Raw genomic sequence first — 24,343 nt, 5'->3', positions numbered from 1 at the left:
TTCGTGAGGTTTGAATCAAAGTTCAAGTCCAGCTTTTCTTGTCACAAAGCTCATTTTTTTCCACTAGGCCATCCTGACTTTCAACTTGAAATAGCAATTTCTTTCCTGTTCCTCAATCTTGTTTTTAACAGGTACAGTGAAGATGAGTTCAAAATTCTAGCTATGGTGCCTGGTAATTTACAACTGTTGTCTTCTCTTTGCTTAACCTTTCACTGCTTAAAACAAAAACCCATGTTTGTTTGTTTGTTTTAACTGTGGGAAATGCAAATGCAATTCACAAGTTTTTTCTGGAGACCACACAATCTGGCACTGAATTTTGGATCTTAAGATGATGGTCATGCATGAGGGTGAAGGTAAAGAGTAAGCACTGATAATTATGTTTTCTGACTTCAGTGTTACATACTGTGACTATAAGCAAGATCTACATTGATTTTTATTATTATTAGTTTCAGGTGTATAAATCAATGTAATAGTTAAACATTTACACCCCTCACAAAGTGATAACCCCACTCCCCCAATCTACTACCCCTCTGACATCGTGTATAGCTGTTACAGTTCCACTGACTCTATTCCCTGTGCTGCACTTTGATTATTTTCTACATAACCCTTGTTCTTCTGCCTCTTTCACCCCCTACCCCCCCTTTTTTTTCCCTGTTGGGGAATGTTTTACTTATGCTTTTATTTATTAGATTGAGATATAAGTGACGTGTAATATTATATTAGTTTTAAGTGTATAACCTAATGATTTGATATAGGTATAGATCACAAAATGATTGCCATAGTAAGTTTAGTTAACATCAGGTACACATTTTTTTCCTTGTGATGATGAGAACATTTAAAATCTTTTTCTTTTCCTGAAAGAAAATATAATGAACATGATACATGACTTTAAAAAGTAGGTTTTGTGGTGCAGTGGGTGGCAAATGGTGTTGAATGGTGATGGAACAGAGATTTTTGGAAATAAACTGTGGAGGGGAAGAGGAGAAAAGCAGATACATCTGTGCCCTGTGTTTGCTTTGGAGCACATGCTCCAAAGCTGGGCGGTGTTGTGCTCTTGACTCTGCTCACTGTGGGTGGCCAGCATGGTGGAGAACATTATTTTACTTATCTTCGAGGAATTGCTGTAGTTCTGCCCAGAACCACTGGCATTTGGGTTCACACATCGCTGAACTACCAGGCTGTTGGCATTTAAAGAGTAGGGAGCACGGTGTCTCTCACTTATGGTGAGAAGTTATGTAGCTAGTTCCCAAAATGGCCCAAGCTCATGACCACAGACAAGCCCCATTGTTAAGACTGTGTGTCTAGAAATCTTGTCTGGGCTTGACAGCTTAAAAGCCTTTTGGGGGAGTTCAGCAAAGGAAAATGGTTAAGAAAATTATGACAACACTAACCCATGAAATATCCCGCAGCCAGTGAAAACGTTTATAAAGAGTCTGCAGTAACATTGAAAATGCTGACGTTATAATGATTTAAGTGGAGAAAAAAAAAAAAAAAATTAAAATAATCCCAGAATATAATGTTTGTAGTGCAGAATGATCCCAATTACGTATGTTTTTAAAAAGCATAGCAAAAAGACAAAATGTAAAGATACCAAAATGTGACTAGTATCTATCTCTGGGTAAATGAATATGGGTTTATCTTTCTTTGCTTTTTATACACATGTACATTAGTAAGCATGTGTTTTATAATTAGGTATAAAAAGCTTTTTATCGCAGTAAGATAATTTCTCATATTTTGGGGAAACTCACCTTTGTGGATCAGGAAAATTGGCTTGTCCTTAGTGATTCTGGTGACTCTTATGTGACTGAATTAACACATTACATTGTGTAAAATAACACCTATTTGACACGAGAACTTAGGTGATCTAGAGACTTGACAGTTTGAATAGTGCCCGGTGATAATAATTTTAAGAGACAGAGTTGAATTGTGAGTTACAAAGTGGTATGTTCTTTCCCCGTTAGGGTACAGGGTGCTTTATTATCAGTATATAAGAGTGTTGGAACGCTTCACTAAGGAGAGTAGTCAGGTTTTGTCAACCTAGTGAAACTAAGGTAATCCTGAGAAAGTTTGCAGAGACAGAAATAACTACAGAACAATAATGATTATGTTAATGATTCATCCTTGACGCTGGGCTCAGTGCATTCTCACTGCTTTCTCACAGCATCTTTAGGAGGTAACTATTTTTACCCCTAACATAAACATGAGAAAACTGAAGCCTGAGGTTCAGTAACTTGCCCACGTTCTAGAGGTTGTCAGTTTGTATATTTGGGATTCAAATCCGTGCTGTTTGTCTTGGGAACTTATTATGCTCATAAAGTTTTCTGGGGATTCTAGTTAAGTTCATGCAGGAATTTATATTGGACATCTGTTTTCCTTCGACAAGAACTAAGAGATGGAAGCAAATGATATTTGGACCAGTGAAAACACCTGACAGAAGATGGCATTTTCTAGTTTTAGAGTGTTTTCTGTTGGACGGTATCAAAGTGGACAAAACTAGAATTTTAAGACTTTATTAGGTATTTAAAAGTAAATACCTAATATTTGAAATCTTCAGAGCTGGAGAAAACTTCTATTTCTTCAATTTAACATTGGATTTGTGTAGAAAAAAGGATTGGACTGGGAGTTGGTATCATAGTGAATGAGCCAGAAGTCGGACAGACTCCCTTTGTAACTACGGCTTCACCATTTATGCATCGCTGACACTGAGGAAATTATTTAACTTCATAAACCCAGTATTTCTCGTCTATAAAATGGGATTAATAATACCCACCTTACAGGGTTCTTGCAAGGAAGCGATGAAGTAATGTTCATAAAGTGCTTGGCACAATGCTTGATGCACAGCCAATGGCACTCATTGATGGTGGACATTCTTTTTATTACTAGGAGTTGGGGAGCATGGAGCTTAGATCCAGTTCTGTTACTAACATTGGTCATGAGCAAGTCCCTCAAACCATTTGGACTTTAGAGTCCAATGGCAATAATGACACTGTCCCTTTTACCTGTAAGGTGAGGATGAAATCAGATTATGTATGAAGCAGCTTTTTGGAAAAGTATGAAGGGTTGTCCCAATGTACAAGTTAAACATGAAGGGAACGCTAGGCAGATCAGAAAGGGCAAAGTAGCTGACTCAAGTTGTAACTGCAACTTTCCCACAGGAATCCAGTTTGTGGAGAACATGTTGAGTGAGTTATACTTAATCTCCTGTGAGAAAGAGCTTTAACCCAGAAATCCTGCAGCACCATTCACAGATTCACCTGATCTGTGCCCTCTTGTCAAGAAAGGGCCAGCCCGGAACTGGAACCAGACCTTGTGGGAGGCTTTATTGCATCTTTTCCCAGGTGAGGGCTGCGCCTTTGGTTATTAGGGAACTCCCTGACAGGCCTGGCTGAGGTTTCCCTTTCACCGGGGAGTGAGAAGAGGAACAAAAAAAGTCCATTACTTCAGCCCGGCAAGCTGTGGGAGCATCAAGTGTAGATGTGTGTGAGCTTGTCCATTCCCTTTAGGCCAAGTGCTTATAAAAATTATCTGTATGCTAAATCGCCACAAGCGTTCAGCGAAGTTTTGCTTTGGCAAACTCACATCAAAATTTCTGGATATTCTCACATCCACTCTGCCGGGCCGTAATGGGAATGCTGCCCTGCCACAGGTCCTGTAGCAAACATTTCAGAGTCAGGACAAAGAAAGAGAGACTGTAGTCTAGTCCTGCTGCACTGACTGAAATGGGTTCATGATTCTCTGCGTGTTTTCTAGTACTATGCATGCTACAACTTAGGTGGAAAAGACAATAATTTCCTTGGAATCAGAAGCTGATTTGTAGTTGGGGTTTATATAAATCTTTTCAGTGACTTTCTCAGGCCACTATTCACCCTAGATTCCAAAGGAATCACGTTGTCTATACAGAAGAGCGCCAGCCCCGATGTAATCGAGTTTAAATCTGTCAGTCAGGACTGCTTTCCTACAATGGGCATTTGGAGACAATTGCCCATTAAAATATCCAGTCTCGAGCCCTGCCCTGAAAGCGGATTGAAGGCTTGATAGGGATGACCGTCTTTTTATTATTATTGTTGTTGTTATTTTAAAAAGCAATTGATAGGAGAATGAGAAGGGGACTTGTCTGAACTTAACATGCCCCTTAGGCCACCCTTCCCTAAAAGATGATTTAAAAACAGGCAGTGAGCCAGAGAATTTTCAAGGCTAACTTTCTCACGTGGAAGAGAAAAATTATTGCAATGCCCTTTAGCTAAGTACACTCACTTCAGCCTTTATGGATGGCAGTGGTCACGTGTTCACTTCTTCATGAGGAAGAGAGCTTGAAACAATCACACAGCAGAACCTCCTGAGACTGGGGGTGGAATGATATCTGATAGCAGGGCACAGGGAGTACCTGTAAGGTTTTTTCTTTTTCTTTTTTTTTTTTTTTCTTTTTAAAAGAGAAGGTTTTTTGAGGAAGTTATCTTTCTGCCAAAAAACTAAAGTGGTCTAACCTCCTTTTCATCTTACCATCACTGCTCTAGCAGAAAGAGATAGTCGACATGCCTGAGTCATAGCCGACCTGTAGGGTGCTACAATAGGCCATTTTGCAGGATGCACACGCCAGCAATGGGCCTCTACAGTTTAGCATTCGAATGGGTGTATGCAGGTGTAAAAAGGAGCAAACAGAATTATGCAGAATTATGGTGGATGAAGACTTTCTAGTAAACTTATAGCAGATGTTGACAAAGAACTGAGAATTATTTGAAGTTGATTTCCCTTATCCAAAGTATCCAGGAAAGTCACTGATTTGAACTAGAATAGGAAAATTTTATATGAACTATCATGAAACCAATAAAATAATATAGGAATGACATATAACCAGCCACTGAAAGAAATTGGATCTGGCCAGGATAAGAAGCAGGGTATAATTTGATTTGTATATTATTTTTGTGGGTGTATAGGAGATGATAGATAGATAGATAGATAGATAGATAGATAGATAGATAGATAGAGAGTTTGAACTGAATGTAAGCTAACTATTAAAGTACAATGACTAAAGTTTGGCCTTTATAAAATGTGGTTTGTACCTTGGGCTCAGTCATTCATGGCTAATACTTTTCATTGTTTTTATAAAGTTTGGAATAAAATAAGTACTTGTTCCTGATGGGTACCTGCTCTGGGTGAGTAGTCATAACTGTAGTCATGATGATTTGGTGTCCAGATTTTGTAAAAACTGGTATCTCGATAATGCATTTCTATTTGGATTTAGCAATCCTTAACAACTGTGCAGTAGAGAGATACAAGCTTCAACAGCTTTAGGAAAATGCAGGTCACTTTACAAATGCAGTGTGTACCGGGGAATTACTTTCTTCTCAACTTGGCACTCTGACTCACTTTCCTCACCTTCACACGTTTATTTCTTTATTTTTTTATTTAAATGCTCTTCCTTTTATGTTGAGTGACATTACCTTAGCTGTCTGCTTGGTGAACTGCTACCCATTCAAGGCCCAGATAAAATATATCTACTTTGTGAAGACCTCCCATTCCCAAACAGAGCTAATTCCTTTCATCAATATTCTCACAGAAGCATCTTCATAATGATGGCTAACACTTGTTGAACACTTAATATGAACCAGTCCCTTTACAAGCAAGTTGCTTAATCTTTGCATCATCTTTATGAAGCAACTTCTGTTATTATCCCATTTACAGATGAGATAACTGAAGCTTAGAGAAGTTTAATAACTTGTCCAGGATTTCAAAGCTAGGCACAGGCAGAGCCACGGTCCAAACCCAGGTCTTGATGTTCTAAGTGACATCAATGATCCCTAAAGTGACCTCATAATCACTTTGTTCTCTTAACTCACCCTCCTCCCATACCTATGTAGGTATATATAATTTGTGGTTACATTGGTTACAGTTTGATATATATGCCCTCCCAAGCAAAAATGTGAGGTTCAAGATGGTGAAAATGGCATTTTGATAACTCTGTAAAAGAATAATTATTAAAAATCCTGACTCTCATACAGATATACAATGAACACTGGTCAGAAATTTTATTTAACTCATTTATAAATGAGGGAACTAAGACATTTGTTATAGCGGATTCATTGGGGAACCTCAAATTTATGTGGAATAAAAAATGTTGAAATGAATTTATAAATGGATGCAAAACTGGAGGAGGAATCAGTTGAACCTCCACCAGAGAGAATGCATTTGCATCTATAGTTAAGAATTATTTGCATTGCTTTGATTGACCTACAAGTTAAAAGTAGTAAGATACCCCCCAAAATAAGGCTTATGTCCCCATGGGACCAGTTAACGTCTGGAGGCTTCAGCATTCTATTAGAGGGATGCTCATTCCGAAATTTAAAATTTTCCCCCAAACCTCTGAGAAACACTATTGCATAGCAAAGGGCAGCAACTCATGGTTTATACAGGCTCCAAATCCAAAGTCCCAAGCTTATTGGGTGACTCTAAGCAAAATTTGGAGAATACGGAACACACACACACACACACACACACGTCATACAGAAATCTTGACAGGCTTGAAAGTAATAATAGAGGAAAATCCCCTAGTAGATGCTGCTAAATATCAGGTATGATTATTAGTAAAAAGGGTCTAACATATACCGGGGGTGCCAGAAAAATGTATACACGTGACTTGTAGTCGTCTTTTGTTATCGGTATATATTGAGTACTATAATTTTAATACAGTTTTTTCCTTTCTTAAACTGTGTATACATTTTTTAGTACCCTCTGTATTCTTGCCAAATTAATGTTTGTTGAGTGACACAATCAAGAGTGGACGAACTTTCTTTTTTAAAGGTCCAGGGAATAAATATTTTAGGCTTTGCAGGCCATATGGAGTCTGTCACAACTCTGAAACTGCTGCTGTAGCTTGAAAGCAACCATAGACAATATTTTAACAAATGCATGTGGTTGCGTTTTAGTAAAATGTTCTTTCTAAAAAACATGCATTGTCCTGAGTTTACCTATGGGCTGTAGATTGCTGCCGACTCCTGGATGAAAAGATTACGATGGCTGATTCAAAAGTTTGGGGTGGAAAACTAATTTCTAATGGTACCAATTGGTGGGCCGTGCCAAAGTCACCCAACAGGGAAATGTGGGCAGAGTTTCCACGTTTAGCCAGTGCTAATCAGAAGTTTTAACTTAGTAAAGGGCATTTCCCTTTGTTATTTATTATTCAAAGTAAATTGACTACTGCAATCAGACCTAAATGTGATTCTTTCTCAACCACATACTAGCAGGTGATCATGGGAATGTCACCCACCAGCTGTATGTACCATAGATACATCAACTCTGTGATCATCGTGAGACTATGTCAACTACAAAATACTGAACCCTGGAAATAAGTCTTCGTTCCCAGGTGGGGAAGAAAGTAGTCCTTCATGGTTCTTCCATCGTATGGGAACTGTGTAACTTTTAGGGTTGAATAGTGGGCTAGCTATTTCAGCAAAGGATAATGATGTGAGGTGAAATGGTGCTCTTTGTTGTGATGAAACAGTGTCCAGAGTCATATACATTGAATCTGAAAATTATTGTACTCGGATTGGGTTAATTTGGCCAGGTCCTTAGACCTTGGCATCATGTTAAGTGGCCTCACAAATAAGCATTTGTCTTGAACTGTACTTAACCTGATGCTCTGCAAGTAGCTGTTAATAAAAATGGTCGTTTTGCCTTAGGCATGACTGAGTTTTTTTGAAAGTAAGTCAATCAACTCAAGCCAAAGTCTGAAAAAACAAAACGAAACCCCCAAACCATTACAGACCAGTAAAACCCAACTGAAATGGCTACACACTTTAAAGAAGGCCCATTAGCTATGCCAAATGAAGTTACCTGCACTTCTGATAAGCACAATTAACCAAACAGTGAGTGCCATTAACAACGACTTGTGAGACGTTAAGCATTAGAAAAACTTGGCTTTGATGAGTTGGAAAAGTGAGAAAGACAGTAGGATTCGGTCTCCTTGACAAAGTTTTAATACGAAAAAAAATCTTGTGTCATCAGACCAACACCTCCTAGTAAAGGACCCCCCCCAACTTTTAAAAAAGGAAATACCTGTGTTTTTGATGTCCCTTAAGGTTCTTTGTACTTGACTGAGCCAGATGAAGACATATTTTCAGGGGGACCAATGTTTAAAAAACCCACATTTTGTTCCTGAATTAGTCATTGTAATTATTGACTTAAAAACCAGGGTGCCCCGTTTCAAGACAGAGTCTGCTCTTACATCGGGGTGCGCTGTGTTGGGTTAGAGGAGTTTGTCAAGCGGGAGGATGGCAGACAGAGCAGACGCTGGGCATTCCGCTTGGGGCAGAGAAACCCCCTACCAGCCCCGTACGTTCGCCAAAGTGCTAAATCTTTCTCAGGTTCCGTTTTCTCGTTTGTAAAATGGGAGAAAGACGGGGCCTACCTACCTGCTCTGCTATAAGGATGAAATGAAAACAACCCGTGGAAAGGGCATCCCCCAGTGCTTGGCTTCTGCAGGAAAACGCGCTATTGCTATTTTTGGCCAAAAAATTCTGTGTCGGTATCCACATGTCTTCGTCTGTTTGGGCAGCTACGACAAATACTGTAGCCTCGGTGGCTTCAACAGCAATTTATGTCTCGTAGCTCTGGAGGCTGGGAGGTCTATGATCAAGGTGCCAGGCGCTTTGATTCCTGGTGAGAGCCGGTTTCCTGGCTCGTAGATGACCACCTTCCCGCTCTGTCCTCATACAGCCGGGACAGAGATCATCTTCTCTTGTCTCTGTTTGTAACGCCACTCATCCCATGTAGAAGAGCTCCACCCTCATGACCTAATTACCCGCCAAAGGCTCCACCTCCAAATGCTATCACATTGGGAATTGGGACTTCAACAGAGGAGTTTTAGGGGAGGACAAACATTTAGTCCACAACACCAGCTCAGTGACAAAAATGAGGACAGGATGGAGCGACAGGAGACTTAACAGTGTAGCATGTTGTCGTTCAATTTTGACTGCTTCTCCAATCCTTATTTACTGTATACTCATGATGACAGTTTCTGTTTATAATATCATCAGATTTCTACTGCCTTTCCTTCGTATCCTCACCTTTCTATATGTTTTCAGTTGACTGGGCTTGGCTTTATCACATGCCTAGGTTTTTGCCAGCTCCCTTTTAACTTCTTTAGTTCCCTCCTACCCCAACTCAACCACCCTCAAATCTTGCATGGAGCCACATCGATTTTCTAAAAGCCAGCTTTCTTTATGGCCTTCGGCACCTTTCAGTGAGGGAGGAGGACATGTGTCGTTGCTTCCAGGGCTGGTTCCGGCCCCACAGTCTGGCTCTGTGTGGTCTGGCCCCAATCCCAGCAGCCTCTGAAACCTTCCACTGCTCCCTGTCACAGTGGGTCTGCTGCAGCCACGCCTCTTTACTCACAAGTCCCAAATATTCCATGAGCGTCCATACCCCTCCTGCTGTTGCCAGAATAGTTCTTCTTTTCTGCCTGTTTTTCCGAGCCCTGTGCATGATTAAATCCCAATTCAAGTTCCTACTTCATGCCACTCTCATGCCTCTTCTTTCTGAGCCTAAGATCCTTTGTCCCAGGCATTTGAGATGGACACACTACGTTGGTTTCTGTACCACTGCAATGTCCCCTGTTCTTCCCAGCCCTCAAGCAATACCAGGCATTTTCTCCTTTACCCCACAGCACCTCACACATCCTTGATTAAAGCACTTTGCATGTTGTTGCATAAATCATCTGTTTACATACCACAAGAGCCATCTCAGACTTGATTATAGTTGTCTCCCTAGCACCTCGCACAATCTATGGCCCATAAAAGGTGCTTAGTAAGTGCTTGTGAAATGACTAAATAACTGAATAGAAACCAGGCATGCCAATAAGCATTTGTTGAAGAATGAATTAATTGACAGATCAACTACAGAATCTCTGAAGGAACTACCCTTGTTGCTTCTTTGTTCTCCCAGACCCTACCGTGGCACCTGGCACACAGGTAGGTGATTAAGAAATGGTTGTTGACTGACTGACTGACCGACTGGAATAACAGACACTCAGTGCAGTGTCACATGCCTTCTTTTCTCAAATACAGGGCCAATACTCAGAAATGTAAGCCGATTAACTTGGTTGTTAGATTAAAAGAGTGGGAAACATTTAATCCCGGACAATACGTCTCTGGTAGGATGTTTATGACCCAACAATATGCCATTTGAGAGGCTTCAGTGGCTCACAAAGTAGCACCAAAACACCTCAAATGGGACTAGTGCAAGGACCATGAATTCATATCACATGCAGTGCTCAAAGAATTAAATTGTTTCCACTTAATATTCATTGAATGTCAGCACTGTACTTTTGTACTTGGAAAAAATAGACGAGACACACTCCGTGCAGTGGGTTTTGTTAGCTATAATTAGTTGGTGATAGAACAGTGTTGATACAGCAGTTCAGCAGTTAAAGGAAAGCAGTGCCCTTGATACAAATGTGAATATATTTATACATCTGGTTCTGTTCTGCTTACTTACTGCGTTTCAGCACCGTTTCTGTTCTGGGGTATGAGGGCTAATAAGCTAGGAGAATTTCACCAGCTCATAGTTTTAGAAAAACAATAACAGCCCCATATCTGAAGCAACTGGTTAAATCACATATTTTTAAATTTTTGTTTTATTCTGGTGACTGGAATTCTGGCTTTTTTGTTCTCATTTATGCTGAATATACCTGGAGGCTCTATCTACAGTCTTCACTGGCAGTTTTACTTCTCTTTATATATAAAGTCTCGCTAATCCTGATTATATTTGGATGGATCTGGACTGAGTTTATTTTTGCATTGTCTGGAAAGCAAAAAATAAAATTGCAAAGAGAAAGAATATATTTTAAGCTACCGAAGAGACTGAAGTGTTTCTCAAGCCTTGCACAAATGAATAGTGGCGTAGAAACCATGCTCCTGATGACTTGGGGATCATTCAGTCCTTCCCCCCTTTTCAAACACTTGAGGAACAGGGTAGAAGAGGGGAAGTGACCTGCCCAGGGTCATATAACTAATCGATGTAGTAGTTATCTTACTAATCAGTGTAGTAAGAGTGCAGAAAGCCCCTGGACTCCACAAGCAGGGCTCTTTCAATGAGGCTTTTCTGTCCACTGAAGCAGTCCCTCTAAAGACACCTGTGTTTGGAAACATTTACAGTCAGCTTGCATGTGTGACTTGACATCCTGGAAAACGAGGAACACTCTTTATCCATATTCTAAAAATCAGACTTTCATATTGCCCATTCCCTCAAGGAACTGTGACATGCAGTTTTTTTGTGGTGTTAGGAGACTCCATTCTACTGGATAATGTACAGGAGAACTGAGAGGTCAATGTACCGAGCACTGAAACAGATTTTTGACAGTAAATTTCAACAATTCTGAGCAATCTCTCTAGACATGAATGGCTACAAAAGCTTAGGTGATTGATTTGCTGGCATTTTATAATTTTAACTCCAAGTTCAGGTATGTTTTTAGCGTCCAAACCTAAGTGGGTGGAAAGAGAAGTAAATTGGCAGTTAGAAAATCTGCGTTCTAATTCTTTAGAGTGGTGAACCTTGAACAGAATTTTAGTAGTTAGATATTTATGTTAATGTATAGTTGACACATGCAACCAGCATATCCAATTCATGACTTTCAGATGATATTGTTTAGGGCAAAACTGAAAACAAAGTTGTGTAAAAACTGCAAGACACAACAAAAATTAAGTAATAGTATACACAAGTCAGGCAGAACACATGATAGAACACATGATAGTCAAAGAAGTAAAACACAGGATTAAATCATCTCTAAGGCCCCTTCCAATACAAAAATTCTGCGATTCTACTACTTTCAGCGTGGTATTTATTTATTCATTGTTTTGCTCGCGGGTTTTGCATATCTGTATCAAACAATACATCTAAGGTGAATGGTATAACATTGTAGTTCTAGCTTTCATGCCATCTAAATTTTCTGGATAAAAATGAAAGCTTTATTGTCACACTGGCAAAGTTTTTACAGATCAAGTCAGTGGAATGCATAAGCATAGCATTGATATTTTCAAGTGGAAGGGGGATGGGAATACTTTCAGATCTTGTTAACATGCTTTGTAAGGTTTATATTCTATTCTGACACTGAATTATAGGCTAATTATGTACACACAGCTATTACTGTACACATGGCCTAAAAAAGAAATCCACGTCATAACAAACCATATGATAACAGCTTTTCTGAAGATCTATCAATGGAACTTGCAACGCTGTATGAATTTGTTATTGGAAAAAATAACACATATGGCCAGAAAAGGGTTGCTTAATGGAAGCGATAATATCATCATATTTTTTTTTATGGGCAAAAAATTCTAATATGCCAAGGCTGAATAAATAAGAATGGTTTATTTGTTTGAATATGCAGCGAGATATGTAAACATTTGAGAATCAAGTTTCAAGAACAAGATTTGAGGCTTGGGACAAAATCTGGAGTTTCACTTAGAAAATGGTTTAAGATGGTAGACAGCTCCAGCCTGGAGGAAAGTCCACCCGTGTGTCCAGCACAGGCGCCCCGTCTCCTGGGCCAGCTTTTGTCTCTGATAAACAGCTCACTGGTGCATGAGTTCTGACACTACAGATGGACAGGTTCTGACCAACCAGACTACCTAGGCAGTCACCAGGATTCCGAGGGCGCTTGAAATCCTAGCACACAAGGAAAAGCTAAAGAAATGTCTGGCTCCTCAACTTGAATAGAGAAGATTGCAGGGGTTTATAATGCATGTTCCCAACTATTTGGAGAACTAGCAAATGGAAAAGGAACTGAATTCTTCTTCTCTGTTACTTGAGAGTGCAGAGCTAGGATGAAGAAGGATGTCACGGGAAGGAAATGCATGGGTTGATTGACTGTGGTTTATGTGCCCAGTATTGTACTAAGTGTCATGTATGTGAGGTGTTTTCATTCTCACACATCCCTGTGTGGTAGCTGTAATTATCTCCTTGTAACACAAGGAGAGAAGGAGGTCAGAGAAATGAAAGGTTACTAGGTACTATCGATAATAGTAGGAAAAATATGGCTACTGATTAGTAAAAAGAAATCTTAACATGTATCGAGTGTCTGCTGTGTGTCAGATACTCTTCTACATGCTTTGAGTACATTGTCGCTTTGATCCTTATGGCAATCCTATGGCATAGGTATTATTTTTATGTTCGTTTTATTGGTGAGGAAACCAAGGCATAGGAGTTTAAGCACCTTGCTGGGTGTCCCGCTGTTAATAAATATGGAGCGGAATACGGAGCCAGTTAAGTCTGGCTGAAGAGCTTAATGTACTTTTTACCCTTCTGTCATTCTGCATCTCTACTTTCTGACTTTCTGTGCTACGTGCCAGACTAGTACTTGACAATTTACATCCTCATAGCAACTTAGCAGATTAGGCTTTATTATTCCCATTTTACAAATGGGGGGGGGGGGAATGAAGACCAAAAAGAATGAAATAACATGTCCGATGTGAATAATTCAGCTAAAATTGTTACTCAGTCTTTGAGCTCCAGGCCAAGTCTCTTTGGACCATGGTCAGCTTTTCAGAGGTGCAGACTCTGATCAGAAAGTCTCTAGCAAACAGAGATATCAAAAACGAGAATGGGCTGCCCTGGGGGGAGGGAGGGGACTCAAGAGCTCCCTTTCTCTGGAAAGCTTGAAAGGAAAATTTATGTCAGCTAGGCAGGCAAGGGGTAGAGGGGATTCAAGCTTTATATAAAGCATTGAACCCAATGCCCCCTAAGGTTTTGTCCAGCTCTGGGATTTTATGATGCTGTGTTTTCTTCTCATCTTCCCATGTCATCTTGTTTTCCCCTGGGTGTACTCAGATGTACGTGCAAATCTCACTCTGATATTTGAATCTGGCTCTGGGGGTTAGATTGCCTTGGTTAAAGACTCACTTGCTAGGATATTTGACATGATGCCTTGGGGGAAATGTTAGGTCATTTGAGAAGTCAGCAGCATAAATAGTAAGCAGTAAAGTAGTTGTTAACTAAGAGGGAAAATGTAGCGTGGGGGTCTTCATACAATCTGAACAGGTAGGTTTCCCAATCGTAGTCAAGGTCTCCCTTAAACCTGCTTTTACAGTGAAAATGTTTATCTTGACTTTCCGAACTGTTTACCAAACGCCCAATTTGGAAATAATAGTTTCCCTAGGGTTGTCTCAACTTTAATTATATCCACTCAACTTTAATTAGACATCTTATTTTCAACTCTGAATGTCTTTGGGTGGAAATGTCTTCCTTCCTGTGAACTCCAGGTGATATTTGTCATGTTTTGCTGCAGCGTCTTACCTTCTTGTACTTAGTCCTGTGGGTAACAAAGCACGTCAGTGTCAATGGGTCAGGGGATGTATATAATTGCTGCATTTGTGTCTTTATGCCTCCCTCTTTCCCAATCCTCGACCTTGAATCAATCCTCCATATCTCTCCCAAATGCCGACAGATTGTTTCTCTTTGACGACATCAAGTTGATGGTGTTGATGGGTGAGCCTTTTCTGCCATTGTTTCTGTGTACTTCTGACTCCTTATTTCAGCTCACAGCTGAGAAGACACATTTTCTCCCTATTTCCTGTCCCCTCTGTTTTTCTATTCCTTGGCCTTTATTTCACGTTAATTCTGTAGGATATTTAAATATTTTTCTGGAGAAGGTGGTAGGGTGGGGAGGGAAGTTGCAGCCATTCAAAAATTGACTGGTGTTCCAACAGTCTTAGAAACTTATTGCCCAATATAGAGCTAAGATGGGAAACAAATTATGTACCATGTGATGATTTGTTTGTTTAAGTTGAGCAGATTCATAGAGTATGGGCCTATTCACAGCGAGGGGTGTATATCTGTGCTATTTTATGTTTGATAAATTCAAAATGATGACTGTGATGGCCCTCTGATAAATTTGGATGGACTCATAAAGGATTTTGATTTAGTAGTTGTGTCCGTAGCTTAGCTGAGTTATAGAAAGGAAGGGGGCTGTGTGTATTCATTTTTATTAGGCTGAGAACTAGAAAATAAACATATATGTGTATATGCACACATAGACAATATTGAATTTATTCATATACTTAAAGTCCAGTGGTTATTTTCTTTCATTCAAATGTTGGTGGATTAAGTATAAATGTGCACAGTCTCATTCTAATGAGTCTCTTAACTTCAGGGATTGGGATAGAATATTACCTATCATTTTCAGGGGGTGACAGTCTGATGCAGCAGGAGAAAATCATTCATTCTCTGAGAAAACTACCTTTAAAAGACAGGAGCTATTGATAAGATTAGAACCAAGGCGACTGTAATAATCTCAGAAATGGCAAGGAAGATACCAAACTTTTTCATATATTTTTAAAAAAATCAACATTGGATATAATCAGGAAGGTTTCCAGGTTACTCATGAGATCTCCGTGGATTAGTGAATTTTCTCCATGGTAACAGCATTATTAATTTCTAACCCTTACGGGAAAAATCCATTAATTTTTTGCACGAGGTAAACCTGCCTTTTGGGTTTCCAGTTAGACCCACTGTGTTGACCAGTTCACAGTCCCTCCCTCCTTTCTTCCTTTTTTTCCTCTCTTCTTCTAGATCTTCTTGCTTACTTTACTTCTTCTCTGTCAAAGAAAAAATAAATTAAAAGATTAACCATGAAAGAAATGCAAAACTAGCCAGGATGTATACTGATATCTTTATTTCCCTCACTACAATTGCCATTGTTAAAACAGGTTTTTTTTTCTTTTTAAAAAATGGGAAAAAGAAAGAAAAATTAAACAAAACCTGTGGAGGCAAGATATATAGGGAATCTTGTGTTGAGCTTTCAATGTGTTCTCTGCTACATGTTAACTGTCAAGGGTGGGACTGTGATATGAAATATTGTTCCTTATTTAATGTTCCACACTGTAATCTCCACATTGCATGTTTGTGTCTCTTGTGACCTTCTCTTTGCATTTATAACTGCTTCTTTTCACCCATAATCCAAAATAAGTGTGCATTCCTACAGAGAAATTAAAGGAAGCTGTCAGTGTAGAGTTAATACAGTTAAAGCATCCTTAACTCTGCTACCAACCCCTTAAATAATTAAAACTGTATGCTTGAAGAGTCAGATTTGCATTTCTTTACCAAGTTTATGTAGCACACTTTGTTACACTCAATTAAATGAGAATGTTCTGTTTCATTTTCTTTGCTTCGGGTTGATCATTTTGCCTTTTGATTCTTATGCCCTCGTGTAATTTCACAGTGCTTAGGTCTCTGAAACTATACATATATTAATGCATATGTAGATCTATAGACACCCATTAAAAGGCATACTGTTTGTACTGAGTAGAATGTTTGCCCAAGGCATTTGGGCATTCCAAGTAACCTAAGGTGTATTGGGACTGCAGATAATTCATTGTGGTAAAGAAGGAGCTTGACCAAGTTTTTTTTTTTAACACCCAATGATTTTTTTTTAAAGTTCTCTTATTTTGACATCACCTTCCCTCTCTGCACTTTGATTTGAGAATCTCTTAGCGAAAACAAGAAGATACCGGTGTTGAATGGTTCTGGAAAGAGTATTAAATATTAGTACTATCTATATATTTCTCTACACCTCAGTTGGCAAATCATGTGCAGTGTTCTCCGTAAGTTAGTTCATTGCTTAACTTATGCATGTTTAAGAAGGAATAAATTAGTTATTCACATCCTAATGAGTAGTGGGATCAATTGCAGCACGATGAGAGAGAAAATCGCATAATTTTGCTTCCCCAGTTGGGGTTCAACATCCCTAAACTTTACCATTAATCACTCTATCAGTTTCCTGGGTTACTCCCGACTCTGCATGTAAGATATTCTTTTTTAATTCTCCTCCCAGGTAAGTAAGACGTTTTGAATTTGCCCACTGGGTTTGTAGATGAGTGATGCTGTCTCTTTTGTACCCCAAAGTGTCCCTTGTTACAATGGTCCCTTCTGCCTTTGCCTCAGTTTGGGTACGTTCAACGGCTAACAATCGATATGTATGTGCGATGACAATTACGAGGGTTCTAATATATTTAACTGTTATGGGATCTGTTATGTCTACTTTAGGGTCGACCCCATCCCATATGACACTCCAAAACCAGCGGGCCACACGCGGTTTGTCTGCATCTCAGACACACACTCCAGAACAGATGGTATCCAGATGCCTTATGGGGACATCCTTCTCCACACAGGCGATTTCACCGAGCTGGGACTGCCCTCAGAGGTTAAGAAGTTTAATGACTGGTTAGGTAAGGAATGATTGCGTTCTGGTGCCCCCAATTAACCTTTCCCGTCCGAGTGTCACTCACTTCGTCCTAATTGAATTAGAGCACTTGGAAGCCAGCTCAGCCATTTCTCGTATGATATGCGGTGGTGTCTAGCTTTAATCCAATTCTGTTAATTAAAGATGAATTTTTAGATATTTAATTTTACTGTGCATCCTTTCAGTGCCTGGCCTCGGCGGCTCTGGGGCAAAGGGATGGAAAGCTTTGAAACCCATCTCATCTCGCTCATTCTGCTTTAATGAGGGCATTCATTGGCACACATGAGACCTAGAATCCTATTTTTAATTCATTGACTCTGCAATCTTTCCTAGATATTACGAGCAAAGATGTACAAATGACCTACTAGTAAGAGAACATTTCTAAGAAATGAAGGAGCTTGTAAAACTCCTTCTGCGAAGGGAGGGTCCTAGCACAGTGCTGTGTAAGAGCCGCTTTTCTAAGTGAACCAGAGGGGTATCCTAAGACCCCTGAAAATACAAGGTGTCCTCGTGTAAAGCTCCAAAAACTTGGAATATGAAACCACCCTAGCACTGTGAAAAGTACCATGGAAACTTTGTGGTTACTGGAGAGGCACCCACAGGTCAGGGGTTATCTGAAAAATCTTGACTCCTGAGTCAGGCATGGCCAAATATTAGCATTACAAGGCAATCATGAGGTTATTCATAGCTAGATTAGATGACAGATCTTTTTTAGAATCCTCTTAGGTGAAGGAAAGAAGTGCAAAGGTTCTGAGATTTTCAGACTCTCTAAAGCTACTAAAGAATTACATAGCAGAGAGCAGAAATCACTCTAAAAGAATAATGTCATGAATAATATGTCAGCCAACAAAAATTACTGAGGAGATTTAGGCAGAAACTTTAAACTAAAACAGGGATTGAGAAATTTTTAAATGTTTAAATAATTGATCAAATGTATGTGTTAATGGAAAAATAATATTCATTAAAAGCAGTTAAATTATTTTAAAAACAAACCAATAAGCCTAACTAATAAGCCTAACTAATAACATAAGTATTTTGAGTTTTCCTGTGTTCTTGCACATCTGTTCACATTTTATAAAGTTGACATCAGAGTGCATATCTGCTTTTTTACTTTTGGTTATTTTCATTTGAGAGTATTGGTAAGAGTTTAAATGATTTTGCATAATTTTCTTATTTCTCCTTTTTAATAGCAATATGACATTCATACTGTGCTATGCTTCTATGTAATAAGATGCCCCTCTGAAATGAACATCTAAGTTGATCAGTTTTCCTCTGACAGCTAACACTGAAATGTGCGTTTTCAGTGTTTGTGTATGTCTTTCTGCTTCCGTTGACTAATTTCTTAGAGTAAAATACAGTCTGAGTTAAACTACTAAGTCAAAGGATATGAAATTCTTCATGGTCCTTGTCTGTTGGCATATTGCTTTCCGAGGGGGTTGTGGCTGTGTACTACATTTCATTAACAGTGAAGGAATATACCAATTTTACCACTGTCTTGGCGGCATGGACATTGGAGCTTATATTTCGTGCTGCTTTAGAAGGTATTCAGCCATCTCATTTAAAACAGCAAGATATCTTAAGTATCATTCAGCACAATCCTATTTTTACAAATAACTCAGAGATGCAGAGAAGTTAAGTGACTTTCTCAGAGTCTCCTTATTGCAGACCTGGGTCTATAATCCACATCTTTTCACTGCTCTTGCCTCTGTAAAATTAGCTTTCAAGTACTATTATCTCATCATTTTAGCAACATTTATTTATGAACTGTTAGCAGGCAAAATTGTTTTGGGTTGAATTTTGACACTTTAAAACTTCTGTAATAACTGAATCTCAACACAGAAATGATTTAGCTTCATTGACAATGCTGAGTGGTAAAGAAAGGGAACAAGACTGTGGAAAGTGTTTATAGACGTACGAGACAGGATAGGTCCTGGTTATAATCTTGTTTAGCCACTGACCTTGGGCAACTGAGTTAACCTCTCTTTTCCCCTTGGTTTCCCTGTGCAGAACTAAGGATTAATACTACCTGTCTTCCTGGATTGTTGTGCAGATTAATCAGTAAATGATTGCTGCTAGTAAGTTTTTGTGGGCCATTAATAACTGAATGGGGAATGTGGTGAATGAACCATCAACAGATATTTAAAGGGTAAAAACAAGAAGAGGTCAGAAGAATTATTAAGTAGGTTAGAAGTAAACACTGGTAGATTTTATACGGGAAAGTACTCCATGAATGGAAATGTGCCGTAACTAAGGAAATAAAATGCCAAGGTCCGGGCACATGGTCAGTTCCTTCTCGTCCCATTTCCTCTCTGATCTTCTGAGTCAGGAGGAAGAGTTCTCAGCAGGGGTCAGAAGGGAGCCTATGGGATATGGATAGAGAAGTGGGGATCCCATAGGGAAGACCCAGGATAGCTCAGTTACCCCAGCAGCCTCATGGTACTCTGAGGGCCAGAGATGGTGTATGATTACACTGTACCACTTGGCTCATGCAGGAACCTCTCACCTGAAAAAAGTGCTTCCAGCAACAGCTGCCAGGCAGCCTCACAGAGAGGAGTCAAGGATCAGATCAGTCTTGGGCGTTTGCTGTAACAGGGCATCCAACTCTCACCGGCACGGGTCTTCACAGATTTGGCAGGCACTTAGAGTCCAATGAACTCCTAACTGATTTCCATCTTTCTACTCTAGTCTAGACTACCCTGATTACCAGAAACAGCCTGACTGTCTCTCAAGCTCCTTAGCTCTCCAACAGGCTAAGCTGTTTCTACTACAGGACAGGCGCTCCTTCTGTCCTTAGAGGTTGCTAATATTATCCCCATTTTACAGATGAGGAAGTGAAGCCCAGTTGGGTTACCTCACCCAAGATCATTTAGCAGACAGGAACCTCAGAGAGGCTAATCCACCCAAGTGCATGGACTAGTGACCCTGGGGTTGTCTTACTCCAAAGCGTGAGCCCTTTTCCTTCACCATCCTGTGATATGAGTGGGCTTATGGCCATTGGGAAGCTCACAGATATTAGGCATCAACCAGCTTCCGGCAGCTTCATGTGAAAGTTGAGTAGCTGTATGACCATGTGCTGTTATTTCGAAGATGTATTTAAGCCCTGCCTGTCTTGACTCTCACCCTGACCTCCCAGCTGCAAGGCCTGAGAATCCCATCATGAGTTCCCTGCTGGTTCAGAGATGATGGGTTCTGGTTAATATGGACATATGTCACCTGGCAGGTGTAGCACATAAAGTTATTAATACAAAGTAATTTATGAGATAAGCTAGCCCAGCACAGGATCATAAGAAGATAGAATTCAAACTAGATATAGTCAGAGGATGGAAAGGTAGTGTAGCATGTAATGATTAGGAGCAGCTGGGAAGACCCAGCTTTAAATTTCAGACCTTTGATAAATTGCTTCATATCCTGAGCCTCGATTTCATTTCTAAAATGGGAATAATAATAATAGTAGTAATAATAATAATAATAATAATAATATACCCCATGGTTGTTGTGAGGCTATATTCTGTGATAAAGCTTGTATCATTTTTAACATAGTACTTGGCCTGACTTTCAACAAATAGTGTGGAGGGAGACAGCACAGCCAGTGTCATAGAATCCAAAAGGCAGAAATTAGAAATTTAGGGAACCGTATATTTAAAGGAGAATCAGAGTGTAAGAGGGAGCCCCAAAAGGTACAATAACAGATTCTGAAAACAAGCCTCCCCCTGAAAAGTTGCACTAATCTGACAGAATGCTAGGACTGTAAGAGGCCTTGGAGATCCCACTACTGAATTTGCCAGAAGGGGAAACTGAGGTCAGTAAATGAATTTCCCCGGGCCACTTGGATAATGAATGGCCAAGTTGGACTGGAATTTGGATGGGGAGGGGGTTGAACTAGTATGTTTTGTCTCTGTGTGGTAGAGTCTAGACACTGTACCTCCCTCCCACTCCCCAATTACAGGTATTGTTTCATGCAGTCTTCACAGTAACTTGTGAAATAAGGATTAGCTTCTAATTTTTACTTATGAGGAAACTGAGCCTTGGTGAAGTTAACTTACCTCGGGTCACACAAATAGGAGGTGACCTCAGGATTTGAACTTGGGTCTATGAGACTGCACTTCCCAAGTGTGTTCTCCTATCTTTATTTCCAGTCTGGGACCTGGAATCCCTGAGAAAGGGACCAAATCCTGGGGAAAATGGTGGTTCTTAGAATAACGGCCTGTTTTAACATATACACTTACATGTACGTGAATTCAGAATCTAAGATGGATTTATGTCATACTAAAACTTTTTTTGTGGCACAGCCTCTGTCTGTGAGTTGGTCGATGGGAGTGTATTGTGAGGTCATGACGCTTTCTTAGCGTTTGGTGTGGACCATTCCAATGGTGGTGAATTACAACAAAGTAAATATCCATAAAGAACACTGAAAACACAGCCGGTCATATAAGCTCCCAGGGATGGTCTAAATTACGTTGTGACATTAGCATTCCATTGCACTCATTTCCATCCTTAACATGAATAGCCACTAATGAGAGCCTGAAAATCTTGTTTTCTGTGGGCAAGTCTCTTCCCCTTGTGAACACTTGAATGACAAATAATCAGTATATTCTAATAGATGCTTCTATTGCCCCAATGGCCCCTTTCCTCTGAAACCTCTGCCATGGATTGGGGAATGAAACTTTAAATCTCCATTTCTGCAGCCCTGAGTGAACTACGAGAATCCTTGGTTTTTGCCTCTCCCCATTCTGGCTAATCAGACATCCCACTCCTCTGTCTCACAAATGGAGCTGTGTGGGGCTGTTTTCAAGGGAACCAGCCCAAGGCCAGAGAGACACATGACTTCTTATTGCCAGGGGCTGCAGAGTTGTGGGAAAGAGGCACAAATAAACCTTCCCCAAAGAAGTATTTTTTAAAGTGATAGTTAAATCCTATAGTCCCATTAATATGTGAGCTCGGATATGCTAGAGGTATGTCCCAAATATGCTTTGGTGAGCTGAACTGGGGTCCTGGCCGCTCAACCGTTATAACATTTTCTTTTATATCTTGGCTAAAATGCATCATAGTCACAGACTTGGCTTAAAAATAAACTTGCCAACTATGGATGACCTGCCAGTTAAAATGTGATTATTTTCACTGCTTTTCAGTAAATTCCGAACCTCAGGGTTTTCTAACAGCACTGCTGTGCCTGCAGGTCCATTTTGTAAGGGCCTGAGGCCGGGTGTGGTCTTCCTTCACTTGGCCACTGTTCTTCTGACCTGTGCCTCTTGGACACTCTTTACTTATCTCCATCTCTCCGGTCCTGTCATCTTCCGAATATTGCTGGTAGCCTCTTCCTTGAACATTGCGTGTAAGCCCATGAATGTTGGACAAATGAGCTTTAGGAAATCTTGTTTGATTGCACATCCACCTTCTTATTTCCAATTCTCAGTTACACGCACTCCAAAATTCTCCCCATTCCCCAAATGCACATGCCCTTCCACACCTCTTTCTCTTTGCAAACCTTGGTTCCACTTCCTGGAATGACCCTCTCTCCTCGGTGAGAATGTATTCATCCTTTATGCCCAATACTCTTTCAGAGTTGGTTGCTCCCCTTAACACTTTGGTCAGGCATCTGCGCGACCCTTCTCATGGTTGTTATATAATTGTTTACTTGTGTGTCTGCCCCACTAGACAATAGTGTTTGCCTAACGAGTGTTCTTTGTACACCCAGTTCTGAGTAAAGGGCCTGGAACATGGTTTAGTGCACACAAATGATTGTATAAATCTCTGAGTAATTGAATGAACATAAAGGCACAAAATTTTTTTCTGTCTGCACTTTGGCACAAACTTTAAAATTATGCAGTACTCTATGTAAAATGTTTTACCCTACCTTCCTTTCCTATCCCCACTGTTCCCTTCCCTTCTTTTTTCTTTTCTCCTCAAAGTATTTATCACAGCCAGTTGGCTACTGTTAGTAATTCCTATGTACTGTGCAGAAATACTTAAAAAAGGATTTGTTATTGTTGTTTTTTTCATATATTATCATTAGACACATAGGATTCTTGGGTGGCCTATTCTTTCATTGGAAAGTTTTTATATAACAATCAGTCAAAGTCCCTTTTAACATGGCACCAATGCCATGTTATGGCCTTTCTTTGGTATCAGTTGTCATTCAATAGCTCTGAGCTTCAGTTTCTGCAGGCCTAAAAGAAAGAAAGAAAATGCTTTCAAGGAAAATCTCAAGAAAGAGGTTATTCATATTTGTAGGAGCATTGTATTAGGCATGGTTATAACGGAGTGTGACTGTAACAAGCATCGCAGATCGTAGACATACAAATCAATTTTGCCCCTTTCACAATAATCATATTGGGAGACTGTGTTTCATTCCAGTGATCTTGCTATTGGCCCAAAGTTCTGGAGCTGGTCTTTAGGAAAAGCTTTCACAGCCGGAGCTATTTATTTTACTTTTATAATACATGTAATAGATGTTCATTCTTGGTAACTTAGAAAATAGAGATAAGTGAATGCAGAAAATAGAATTACCCATGGCCAGAGATAATTACTGTTAACATTTTAGTGTGACTCTTTTTAGTATATGTGCTGCCGAAGCGAGCACTAGTGTGACTCTTTATAGAAGTTTTTTATTGATACATGAGTATACGCACATATGCATTTTACCAAAATGGAGATCTTTCAGTAATGCCAGTATAGTCTGTTTTTCATCCTAACAATAAATATATCATGAACAAAACTCTACACCTATAAATATGGCTAAAACTTTCCCCCAAAAATGAATATTTTCAATATAAATAAGATACAGATAAATTAGAAAAATTCCAGCATTCGACACGTGCAAAGTAGAAAATATGCATTCATCTATAATCTTGTTTTCATAGTAACTACTGTTTGGTATATGGTATTTGAGCAATTTTTCTACTTTTTCTATTTTAAATGTCCTCAATAGTAGTAATCTTCATGCTTTAAGGACTTTTTGCTTAATTACAATTTTTAAATTAATTGAATTAGGCATATTATCCCATAATTTAAAAAAAATTTAACACATCGTTCTCTGTGTCAGCACAATATTCTGTTGTTGGGTGCACACTGATTTATTTAGCCATCTCTATTACTGGACACCTGAGGTGTTTT

The 24,343-nt window shown here is 39.6% G+C and overlaps 1 protein-coding gene across 5 annotated transcripts in view; it reads left to right on the top strand.

Moving 5' to 3' along the window:
- The window catches only part of MPPED2 (metallophosphoesterase domain containing 2), a 163,090-nt gene that overhangs the window by 31,747 nt on the left and 107,000 nt on the right, over positions 1-24,343 (top strand). For all 5 annotated transcript variants that reach the window (XM_019738618.3, XM_019738616.3, XM_019738620.3 and 2 more), the window contains exon 3: positions 17,035-17,216. In XM_019738618.3, coding sequence (XP_019594177.1) covers positions 17,035-17,216 — 182 coding nt within the window. The remainder of the gene's footprint in view (positions 1-17,034; positions 17,217-24,343) is intronic.

The sequence above is a fragment of the Rhinolophus sinicus genome, chromosome 14, assembly GCF_057876585.1.
Source record: "Rhinolophus sinicus isolate RSI-liver-muscle chromosome 14, RSI-T2T, whole genome shotgun sequence".
In the NCBI taxonomy this organism is placed as follows: Eukaryota; Metazoa; Chordata; class Mammalia; order Chiroptera; family Rhinolophidae; genus Rhinolophus; species Rhinolophus sinicus.
Note: the sequence above shows the minus strand (reverse complement) of the source record. Positions and strands in the feature narration are given on the sequence as shown.